Raw genomic sequence first — 11,773 nt, forward strand, 5'->3', positions numbered from 1 at the left:
ACCAAAGACCACCATTCCTGGCAGAGGCCACGCAGTTTGGCACATTTATAAAAGATGTAAAACAGAGTGGGGTGGGGGAGACAGAAGCATGAGGTGTCCAGGTTGGCATGACAGACACCAGACATGCACCGTGCATTTCAGCCCCTCCCCAACTCCCTTCCCAACCCAGCCCAGAGCAGCACCCCCCACCCCCATCTCCTGCCACTGCCCTCAGGCTGGTGGCTTTGCAGAGGCCAGGGGACCAGGGTGAGGGGTGCTACAGTTTGCCCCATAGACAAGGACAAGAACCCTTAGATGAGTCTGGCTGGGAGGCAGGGCGATGGGAAGGAAGGTAGCCCCTCCGCGGAGACATGCAGGAGGTGGCCCATGGGACCCCGGCGGGGGGTGAGGAGGTGGGGTTGAGCCTGGAGAAACCCTACCAGTCAGAAATCTAAGGCAAGGGTCCCAGCGTCCCCTCCAAGCCCGCCCACCCCTGCACACATACACACAGACACACGGGCAACACACTCACAACCCTGAGCACACCCCAATGGGGTTCACACCCCGAGTTCCTCAGGAGCCTCTTGGGAGCTTGGGAGGGGGCTTTCCTCTCAGGCCAAGACTCGCCTGAGACAATCCTCCCTTCTAGTGACCAGGCCAGCCCTCTCCAGGCTGGGGAGAGGGACAGCCAAAGCCAGGGGGCTAAGTGGCAGCCTAGCAGGCCTCCCCGAGCTGGCAGAGCTGGTGACTGCAGAGTCTAGACAGGCAGATATGGCTATACCCGCACCGGGGGGCCTGAGCAGGCTGTCAGAGGCCCCCGGGACCCATACTCATAGTCCGCATCTGTGGGTGAGGCCATGAAGGAGCTCAGGGAGCTCCCGGTCTGCCGGTCTCGGAAGCTCTGGATATAGCTCTGTGGGGGAGCAAACATAGGTGTGAGAGTCCCACCGCAGAATCCTGCCCTAAAAGCCACCTCTTCCTGAATTCCTACATGCCTGACACCCCTATAGACTGCCATAGATCCAGAGTCCACAGCCCTGAGACCCCACCACATAACCATATCCCACTTAAAACCCATACTGAGGGCACCTTTCCCCCAATCCCCCCATCAGCTGGACCCACCAAGCCCCTGGTGCGTGGCCTCCGATACATGGACAAATAGGCCTTCTAGATAGCAACCAGTCCATGGGGAAAGCCCAGTCCTGTTTGGACAGAGTTTCCACACTTCCTTCTCATTCTGGCTGGATGGGCTCAGGGAGCTCACCGGGGAGAGGACGTCTCCATTGAAGCGTTTGATGGGCACTGGCCTGCGCCGATAAGCAGGGTCTGGGGGCCCAGGCCTGGGAGGAGCCCGGGGACCTCTGGGGGGAGCCCGAGGAGGTCTCTTTTTCCGCCTTTTCTCCTTGCGATCTTCCTGCTGCCGAATCCGCATCAGTTGCACACGTCGGCGCTGCCGGCTGATGACCACTGTGGTGGGATGGGTAGAGAAGGAGCTCAGAGGACTGTGCGCCTTATTTCCCCTGAGCCCTCCCTCTCTCTTCCCATCTGAGGCTCTAGGCTTCCAGATTCCTCTTGTCCATAACCCCTTACTCCCACCCTGTCACTTCCTTTCCCGGTCTCCTGCCTCTCAGAGGGGACTTCCCGCTGTTGTTGTTTTCTTCCATAGGTCTTTATGGAAGATTCCTAGGCTTCCAGGTACCCCCTTCCAGGCTGTCATCCCTCTCCCAATCACCTAGGCCAGCCACCATCATCTTTCCACTGGACAATCACAGCTGCTTCTTCACTGGTTTTCCCTACACTTGCTCCCTCTAATGCTTTCTACACTCAGCAGCAGAATGAGCATCCCAAAAACTAAATTAGATTCTATCTTCCCCTACTTTAAACCCTCCAGTGGTGTCTTATTGCCCTTCCAACAAAATGTGGAGTGCTTCTTATGACCCAGAGGGTCCACGCAGTCACCCTGGCTCCCACACCTCACCTTCCATACTCCTGCCCCACTTCCTCAAACAAGCTGAGCTCATTCCTTCTCAGGGCCCTCGCCCTTGCTGTTTCCTCTTCTCTAGCTCTTTGCATGGCTGGCCCCTTAGCCTTCAAGTGCCTGCTTACATATCACCTCCTTCAAGTAGCCTTCCCTGACCACCCTAACTCTAATAGCTTCCATAGGTCACTCTTTCACATTACCCTGCATGTCTCTGTCATATCACTCTACACAACTGGAATCATCTGGTTTGTTTGCATCTCTGTTATCTGTCTCCTGCCTGCCCTGAATGTACACCCATAAGGACAGGAACCTTGTCTGTGTTATCTCTGCTGTATCCCTGGTGCCTGGAATGGTGTCAGTGCAGAGCCAACACTCCATATGTTGTTGTGGAATGAATGATGGCACCTGGGTCCTATCCTCACAGACCCTGAGCAAGTCAGCTCTCTACAGCCATCGAGGCCTTCTGCTGCTGTCCCCTACTCCTCAGTCACTCGGCCCCCCACCCATCCCTGGCCACCCACTCCTCTCATGTCCACCTTGGCCTGTGCCCCCTTACCTTCCGTGTGGGAGTCCCCCTCAGCTGTCACCCGCCACTGCACCAGAATGCCCATGAGGCTGAGCAGGGGCCAGAGTGCCAGCAAGGCCCAGCTTCTCCAGCAGAGGGGGGGCACAGGAGCGGCCCGGAGTCGCTCCACCACGTAGCGCCCCAGCAGTAGCAGCTCGGCGAAGTAGTCAGCGGCAGTGGCGATGAGCGCAGCACCAGTCACGGCGGTGGCCAGGGTGGTGAGTGGGCGGGGCCAGCGCAGAGTGAGCAGGGCACAGAGCAGGCCGCCCCCCAGCAGCAGCCCCAGTGGACCCCACACGGAGCCTGGCTGGTAGTAGGGTGCGGAGCCCAGCAGGGCAGCAGCTGCGAGCAGCAGGCCAAGCAGCAGCCCCACCAGGAAGAGGCCCACGCTGCGCACCAGCATGGCCACCAGCCCGCAGAGCAGCCCGATGCCCAGCGCGATGCCCGCGCTCGCCCCAGCACTCAGCTGCGTCTCTAGCACCCGCTCTCGGTAGCACAGGAGGAAGATGACCACCGAGCCAAACAGCAACCCAGTGAGGAAGAGCACTGCCTTGAAGCAGCGGTAACCTGGAGGGGAACAGGGGCTAGTGAGGGGCCAAGATGAGGGCACCAGGCTGGAGGGAGCAGGTCCGAGGGGTCAAGGACATGGGATCCCAGGGGAACCAGAGACAAACACACTAAGATCAGAGAATTGAGGGTCACTGGGGTCATGAGGGCATCAGTGATGGGGCCATTGAGGTCAAGGGAGGTTAGAGAGAGAGGGCTGTTGGCAGTCAATGGGAAAGCAGACATAACCATTGAGATCATGAGGGTTGATATATTTGAGGATCACAAGAGTTAGGATAAATCTTTCGAGTCAAGGGTGACTCCGTGCATTGCTGTCATTGGGATCATAGGAGTCAGAGAGATAAGTCATTGGGATCCCAAGAGGATCAGCAAAAGAGTCAGTGGGGTCTTTGAGAAGGGATTGCTCACAGAGATGAGGTATTTGGAAATCATAATAAACTCGAGGGCTGGGCGTGGTGGCAGCACTTTGGGAGGCCGAGGCGGGTGGATCACAAGGTCAGGAGTTCGAGACCAGCCTGATCAACATGGTGAAACCCTGTCTCTATTAAAAATACAAAAAATTAGCCGGGCATGGTGGCGCGCACCCGTAATCCCAGCTACTCAGGAGGCTGAGGCAGGGGAATCACTTGAACCCAGGAGGCAGAGGTTGCAGTGAGCCAAGATCGCACCATTGCACTCCAGCCTGGGTGACAGAGCAAGACTCTGTCTCAAAAAAAAAAAAAAAGTTGAGAGGTGAGGGTCACACAGGTTCAGAAAGATGAGTTTTTGAGGGTCACAGGGCTTCAGAGATATGGCACCACTGAAAGGTTACAAAGAGGACAGAGAAGCAGAGTTATTGGGGAGTTGTCCTGGAAAATGAGGTATTTGTAGGTTAGGGAGATTGACAGAAATAGAATCATTGAGAGTATAAAATGATTTCCAAGAGAGAGGAACACTGAGACCAAAACAAGGAATTACTGGGATCACAGTATGGGGAGGGGTGATCAAATGATGAGGTTATAGGGATTAGAGAGGAGTAACCAGTGATTAAAGCTAGGAGTAATAGAGGGGGTCAGAGGGATGGAAGGTAATGACATAACTGGAGGTGAGGGGAGGTGGAGGTCACTAAGGCTTACATGAGGTCACACAGAATCAAAGAGAAGGAAATAGTGTTTGTGGAGTTTCAGAAATAAGGAGGTTATAGGGCCATTAGGCCCATTAGAGATACCTGAAAGGGTGAGGGAAGTGGAGATTCTGAATAGTTGGAAAGATGGAAATCAGAGGTGGGGGTCAAGGAGTCAGGGAGAGCCAAAGAGAAAGATAACAGAGGAGAGTCACTTCCAGGAGTAGGGGGAAGTATGAGAGTCCAGGAGGCTCTGTGAGCAGAGAGAGGAGTAGGGTGTGGACAAGGGCTCAGAGTCCATGAGCCTGGGAGTAGTGGTATCCAAGAGGGGTAGGATGTCAGGAAGCCCAGGAGAGGGAATATGAGGCCACATTGAGCAACATGCAGAGGGAGTGGGTACAGATATGGAGGGGGTGAGGTGATACAGAATCCTCAGAGGCCCAGAACGTGTCCTGAACCCTTGCGGGGGGCACTTCCTCCTGCCTACTCTTCAGTTGTTCAGCCCAGAGTTTGGGGGAGGAATGGGAGGGACCATCTGGCTCCCAACCCTGTCTACCCACCCATTGTAGGAGGAGGCTGCAGAACACAAGTCTTGCACTACCTCTGCCCAACCTGGAACCCCAGCCCCCAAGCCTCATTTGCCCCCCACAGGTCCCACTCACCTATAATTCTCCTCCCAGAGGCTTTCTTTGGGCCCCCAGCTTCAGAGCTCACTCTCCCCTTGGAAGTTCTGTAACTCTTGCTGCAGAGCCACTGGTCACTTACTCCCATTACAGTGGGCCACTAGCCCATATGGCACCTTTATGCATATTCGAAAAAGGTGTGCCTTTCTCTAGGCAAAGCAGCTTTGTACCAAGGCCCAGATTTTGTCAGGCAGAGCATGAGCTGGACTTTAGCCCCCACTTGCCCACTCAGCTGAGTTCCCTTATTTAGTACCCATCCTGTACAAGTATTCACAGCAGCTCTGATTACCGGAGCCTGCCTTATAGGCTGGATGGATGTGTGTGACCACCATCCAGCCCGCTCTAATATGTATCCCAGGTGTAAATGCTCCAGGGAGTCTCCTCCCTGTCAGATGATATGCCCTATGGTAAGGGACCATGTGTAATGACCCTGCTAAGTGTTTTCAGTGCCTGCCTAGCACAGTGACCCAAACACATCCTCACCACAATAGCTACTATCTATTGAATGCTTATTGATTCTTATAACACTACATGAGACAAATGTGATCATTGTTCAGATGAGAAAACTGAGGCGCAGACAGATTAATGTGCCCAAGACATCACAATTAGTAACTGCAAAGCTAAGTAAATTCAAACTCAGGTGTGCCTAATCCAAAAACCTGTGTTTCCTATAATATAGAGTCTAGACAATCTATAAATGTGTGGGATGAAAGAAAAGGAAGAATTATTCACAATGGTAGAGGGATTCAGAGAAGACTTGAGGGGCTCAGAAAAAGAACTCGGGAAAACACTGGGTAGCCCAGGTGAGGGATGAGATGGGGATCTCACCGAAGAAGCAGTAGACGACTCCAAACAAACAGCACATGATGCAGACGAGGGCCGGCAGTGCCTGGTACCTGCGCTCCAGGGGCTGTTCACAAGGGGCACCCCAGAAGGCATCATCTGGCTCAGGAGGCAGTAGCTGGAACCGCAGTGTTGCCACAGTCCCCGGCATAATGCTGGGAATAGAAGGGAGTCACCCTCCCAAGTTAACCTGACAGAGGGAAAGTTGGGGTCACAGAGGAGTCCTGGGTCCCCACCAGGATGGGGGTAGGAGAGGGATTGGGAGAACTCAGCAAGGACAGTGGACAAAGGAGTGGTATCCACATTTGTGCAGCTCCGGAAGCATCTCTGGAGTGGAGAGCGAAGACAAAGGGAAACAAAAGTGCCTGGCTAGAGGAGACTGGGATGAAGTTAAAAGAGGGACGGGAGTCAGGGGGGATGAGGGGAGTGTGCTGCCAGTGAGAAGAAGGCAGCCAAGAGATTCGTCTGTGGGCGGCTCAATATGGGATTGTCCAAGATTTACCTGGGCTGGAGGCGACCTGAGCTTCTGAGTGAAAGAGACTGTGTAGACGCCCGAGGGGCCGGGGTTGCGGGGCGCCACAGGCTCCAATTGACTGGGGTCCAGGGAAAGTCCGTCGTGCGAGGAAGGGGGCTGCTGGGCCGCAGAGACTGGTCTCGGCGCGGTGGCGGCGCCGCTCCACCTCCAACACCGGCTGGCACTCCAGTCCCGCGGCGTCCGGGAACTCGGTTTGGGCCTGGGGAAGGGGAAGGAGCAGGAGCCGGGGCTCGGGCCGCCCCAGAACCGCGGCCCCATGCCCTGAGCCCGCCCGCGGCCTTTGGTGCTGATGGACAGCTCCGGCCTCTGCTCCTGACGTCACTCAGGGCGCACCATCCAGGCAGGGGCGGGCTGCTTCTGACGTCACCCGGGACGCACCAACCACGGCGCGGGAGGCAGGGGACTCCGCCCCCGGCGTCTCCCTCTCCCGCACCGAGGTGGGGGGCACTTCCGGGGGCCCTTCCCCTTTAACCTCCCCCTTCTCCTCCCTCTCCGGTAGCGGGAGCTCGAGACCCCACCCCGGGGGCGGGGCCCTTGCAGTGACACGTCGGACAGCTGCGGCCGCGGCTGAGGCTCTGGGGCCGAGCGCAAGAACCCTGCGCACCCTAGAGCAGCTGCTGGAGGGGAATCGAGGCGCGGCCCCGGGGATTCGACTCGGGTCGCTGGCTCTGCTCTGCGGGGAGGGAGCGGGCCCGCCCGCGGGACCCGAGCCCTCTGGATCCGCCCCCTCCCCGGTCCCGCCCCCTCGGAGCCTCCTCTGGCTGCTCTGGGGCTTCGCCAGGGCCGGGGACCCGCGGTCCGGGCGCCATGCGGGCATCGCTGCTGCTGTCGGTGCTGCGGCCCGCAGGGCCCGTGGCCGTGGGCATCTCCCTGGGCTTCACCCTGAGCCTGCTCAGCGTCACCTGGGTGGAGGAGCCGTGCGGCCCAGGCCCGCCCCAACCTGGAGACTCTGAGCTGCCGCCGCGCGGCAACACCAACGCGGCGCGACGGCCCAACTCAGTGCAGCCCGGAGCGGAGCGCGAGAAGCCCGGGACCGGCGCAGGCGCCGGGGAGAATTGGGAGCCGCGCGTCTTGCCCTACCATCCCGCACAGCCCGGCCAGGCCGCCAAAAAGGCCGTCAGGTAGTGATCGGCTGCGCCTGCTCCACCCACTGGGCAGCGGCTGGGACGCGCGCGGGGAAGCAGCCCGGGCCCGGGTCGGGCTCCGGAAGGAAGGGGCTGGCGAGCCAGGAAGTCTTTGGGCCCCGATAACTTCCGATGGCCCTGCCTTCCCCAAGAGCCGTGGGGCCAGTCCGAGGCTTTCTCTGGGCCCTATCCCGGCCTGGGCTGAACTTGCTGGCCTGTGTCCTAAACCGACTCGACCCGATGGCTCCCCAAAGATCCTACTAGCTCCCTGGCTGGGATACTGGGGTTAGAGAAATGACTTGTATATAGGGTTGAGTGTACAGAAACAGGGAAAGAGAAAGGCGAGAACTAGGATTTACCTGGATCTCTTGTTCCTGAGTGGGTTACAAGGGCCACCTCAGGGTGAGCTGGGGGAGGGAGCGCCCATCCCATTAATGTATCTGCTGATGAGTTGAAATAATTTCTAAGTAACATTGGGTTCAAATGCTGGTTCTGCAATTTACCTTCTGCTTTAACAAAGGTAAGTTCCTGGAGCCCCTGAGTCCAGTTTGCCCCTCCCCGCAAAAACACTCAGTACACCCCTATGCCAAACGTTCCTTTATATCATTTATGTGAGGCATTTGTGGCAAAATGACATATTTATATAGAAATGAGTAGATACATGGTATGTCCAGCATTTGGCTGGACAGACAGATATAATCAGATATAATTAAACAGATATAATCAGTCTCATTTTACAGATGGCTCAGGTTAAATAACACGCTTAAGGACATAGCTACTAAGTAGCGAACCCTGGAGTCAGACCCACAATATCTCTCTCCTATCTGGGTGGGTGTTGCCATCTCACAAATGCAAAGAACTACCTGTGTAAGACCATTTCGTTTAAATCCTCATGACCCCTGGGAGAGAGGGTTTATTCTTATCCTATTCATAGGTGAGAACACAGATGCAGAGAAGACGCGACCTGCCGGAGTTTGTGCTGACCACCCCCTCCACCCCCCTCCACCCCCCACCCCGTTGTCTTTTTGATAACCTTGTGCCATCTCCTCCCCTAGGACCCGCTACATCAGCACGGAGCTGGGCATCAGGCAGAGGCTGCTGGTGGCGGTGCTGACCTCTCAGGCCACGCTGCCCACCCTGGGCGTGGCCGTGAACCGCACGCTGGGGCACCGGCTGGAGCGTGTGGTGTTCCTGACGGGCGCACGGGGCCGCCGGGCCCCACCTGGCATGGCGGTGGTGACGCTGGGCGAGGAGCGACCCATCGGGCACCTGCACCTGGCGCTGCGCCACCTGCTGGAGCAGCACGGCGACGACTTTGACTGGTTCTTCCTGGTGCCTGACACCACCTACACCGAGGCGCACGGCCTGGCCCGCCTAACTGGCCACCTCAGCCTGGCCTCCGCCGCCCACCTGTACCTGGGCCGGCCCCAGGACTTCATCGGCGGAGAGCCCACCCCCGGCCGCTACTGCCATGGAGGCTTTGGGGTGCTGCTCTCGCGCATGCTGCTGCTGCAGCTGCGCCCCCACCTGGAAGGCTGCCGCAACGACATCGTCAGTGCACGCCCTGACGAGTGGCTGGGTCGCTGCATTCTCGATGCCACCGGGGTGGGCTGCACTGGTGACCATGAGGTGGGATGATAAGCTATCCCGGCGATACCTCCTGTCATGTTCAAATCCCTCTGAGAGGCAAAGGGGTGGTGGAGCTACAGGCCTGGTTTTCCATGCCAATTCGGACATTTTATTTTCTATCCTGTGACCCCGGGTAGATTACTCAATATCCTGGGCTTCAGTAGCTTCCTCTGTGCCAATAGAAATAATTATTGCTCGGAGTTGTTACAAGGATTAGGGAAAATAAGGGAGCCTTGTACATAATAGGCATTTGATGTTAGTTATTGTTTTAGCCCTTGGACAGCTCTGAGACAGGACGCATGCCCATTTCGCAGATGAGCTAGCAGAGGCATGCTGAAGGTCACACAGACTCACAACTGGTCAAGGTAGACTTAAACCCTCAGACTGTAAGTCCACAACAGGTCATAGACTGAGGAGATGAGATACTCACTATGAGACAATGGAAGACAATGCCAGCTCATAACAGATCCCCTCCCTTCCTCTCCCCAGGGGGTGCACTATAGCCATCTGGAGCTGAGCCCTGGGGAGCCAGTGCAGGAGGGGGACCTTCGTTTCCGAAGTGCCCTGACAGCCCACCCTGTGCGTGACCCTGTGCACATGTACCAGCTGCACAAGGCTTTCGCCCGAGCTGAACTGGAACGCACATACCAGGAGATCCAGGAGTTACAGGTATGGTCTAGGTCTGGGGATGGCGGAGTGAGGGGCACAGGATCTGAGAGGTCACAGAGATCCCAGAGAAATGAAAAGTTAGCACTAGAATCACAGAACAAAACTACTTCCCAGCCCCTGCCTGTTTCTACGTTCTCTGATGAGCCTCCAGGCTCTTAGGCTGTCTATGCTGGGGAAATGATAGGTAAGGACCCTGGGTGGGCAGGGGACTAGTGACCCATCCTGAGTGGCACCTGCTGCCTACCCAGTCCCCCAGCTGTGTGCTGCTCCTCTGGTCTGCCCCTTACTCATGGCCTGTTTCTCTGATCCAGTGGGAGATCCAGAATACCAGCCGTCTGGCCGTTGATGGTGACCGGGCAGCTGCCTGGCCTGTGGGCATTCCAGCACCATCCCGCCCGGCCTCCCGCTTTGAGGTGCTGCGCTGGGACTATTTCACGGAGCAGCACGCTTTCTCCTGCGCCGATGGCTCACCCCGCTGCCCACTGCGTGGGGCTGATCGGGCTGATGTGGCTGATGTTCTGGGGACAGCTCTAGAGGAGCTCAACCGCCGCTACCACCCGGCCTTGCGGCTCCAGAAGCAGCAACTGGTGAATGGCTACCGACGCTTTGATCCAGCCCGGGGTATGGAATACACACTGGACTTGCAACTGGAGGCACTGACCCCCCAGGGAGGCCGCCGGCCCCTCACTCGCCGAGTACAGCTGCTCCGGCCGCTGAGCCGCGTGGAGATTTTGCCTGTGCCCTATGTCACTGAGGCCTCACGTCTCACTGTGCTCCTGCCTCTAGCTGCGGCTGAGCGTGACCTGGCCCCTGGCTTCCTGGAGGCCTTTGCCACTGCAGCACTGGAGCCTGGTGATGCTGCGGCAGCCCTGACCCTGCTGCTACTGTATGAGCCGCGCCAGGCCCAGCGCGCAGCCCACGCAGATGTCTTCGCACCTGTCAAGGCCCACGTGGCAGAGCTGGAGCGGCGTTTCCCCGGCGCCCGGGTGCCATGGCTCAGTGTTCAGACAGCCGCACCCTCACCACTGCGCCTCATGGATCTACTCTCCAAGAAGCACCCACTGGACACACTGTTCCTGCTGGCCGGGCCAGACACGGTGCTCACGCCTGACTTCCTGAACCGCTGCCGCATGCATGCCATCTCCGGCTGGCAGGCCTTCTTTCCCATGCACTTCCAAGCCTTCCACCCAGCTGTGGCCCCACCACAAGGGCCTGGGCCCCCAGAGCTGGGCCGTGACACTGGCCGCTTTGATCGCCAGGCAGCCAGCGAGGCCTGCTTCTACAACTCCGACTACGTGGCAGCCCGTGGTCGCCTGGCGGCAGCCTCAGAACAAGAAGAGGAGCTGCTGGAGAGCCTGGACGTGTACGAGCTGTTCCTCCACTTCTCCAGTCTGCATGTGCTGCGGGCAGTGGAGCCGGCGCTGCTGCAGCGCTACCGGGCCCAGACATGCAGCGCGAGGCTCAGTGAGGACCTATACCACCGCTGCCGCCAGAGTGTGCTTGAGGGCCTTGGATCCCGAACCCAGCTGGCCATGCTACTCTTTGAGCAGGAGCAGGGCAACAGCACCTGACCCCACCTGTCCCCGTGGGCCGTGGCATGGCCACACCCCACCCCACTCCTCCCCCAAAACCAGAGCCACCTGCCAGCCTCGCTGGGCAGGGCTGGCCATAGCCAGACCCCAAGCTGGCCCGCTGGTCCCCTCTCTGGCTTTGTGGGTCCCTGGGCTCTGGACAAGCACTGGGGGAGGTGCCCCCAGAGCCACCCACTTCTTGCCCCAAACCCAGTTTCCTTGCCCCCTGACGCTGCTGATTCGGGCTGTGGCCTCCACATATTTATGCAGTACAGTCTGCCTGACGCCAGCCCTGCCTCTGGGCCCTGGGGGCTGGGCTGTAGAAGAGTTGTTAGGGAAGCAGGGAGCTGAGGAGGGGCATCTCCCAACTTCTCCCTTTTGGACCCTGCTGAAGCTCCCTGCCTTTAATAAACTGGCCAAGTGTGGACTCGTGATTCAGAGGTTTTGAAAGGGTAGACGGGCGTGGGGGAGGGAGAACTGGCTAAGCACACAGGCTCCCCTGCCCCTGCTGGGGCCTGCCTTTCC

The 11,773-nt window shown here is 58.1% G+C and overlaps 2 protein-coding genes across 3 annotated transcripts in view; one reads left to right on the top strand and one right to left on the bottom strand.

The window, feature by feature from the left end:
* Positions 1-11,675, top strand: part of CHPF (chondroitin polymerizing factor) — a 424,210-nt gene extending 412,535 nt beyond the window's left edge. The window contains exons 2-5 of the mRNA XM_050752387.1: positions 6,889-7,376; positions 8,435-9,008; positions 9,498-9,677; positions 9,989-11,675. Coding sequence (XP_050608344.1) covers positions 7,063-7,376; positions 8,435-9,008; positions 9,498-9,677; positions 9,989-11,248 — 2,328 coding nt within the window. The 5' untranslated portion in view covers positions 6,889-7,062 and the 3' untranslated portion in view covers positions 11,249-11,675. The remainder of the gene's footprint in view (positions 1-6,888; positions 7,377-8,434; positions 9,009-9,497; positions 9,678-9,988) is intronic.
* On the bottom strand, positions 15-6,812 carry TMEM198 (transmembrane protein 198). Of its 2 annotated transcripts, none has more exons than XM_050752441.1 (5): positions 6,223-6,812; positions 5,706-5,875; positions 2,517-3,092; positions 1,244-1,446; positions 15-892 (listed from the first exon to the last, which is right to left on the bottom strand). In XM_050752441.1, exons 2-5 carry the CDS (start codon positions 5,869-5,871, stop codon positions 755-757), a joined length of 1,083 nt encoding a protein of 360 aa, XP_050608398.1. In that variant the 5' UTR covers positions 5,872-5,875; positions 6,223-6,812; the 3' UTR covers positions 15-754. The 2 variants fall into 2 exon arrangements, with proteins under 2 accessions (XP_050608398.1, XP_050608397.1); XM_050752440.1 differs by having other exon boundaries at positions 5,706-5,910.
* Positions 11,676-11,773: the final 98 nt, after the last annotated feature.

The sequence above is a fragment of the Macaca thibetana genome, chromosome 12 (genome assembly GCF_024542745.1).
Source record: "Macaca thibetana thibetana isolate TM-01 chromosome 12, ASM2454274v1, whole genome shotgun sequence".
Lineage (NCBI taxonomy): Eukaryota > Metazoa > Chordata > Mammalia > Primates > Cercopithecidae > Macaca > Macaca thibetana.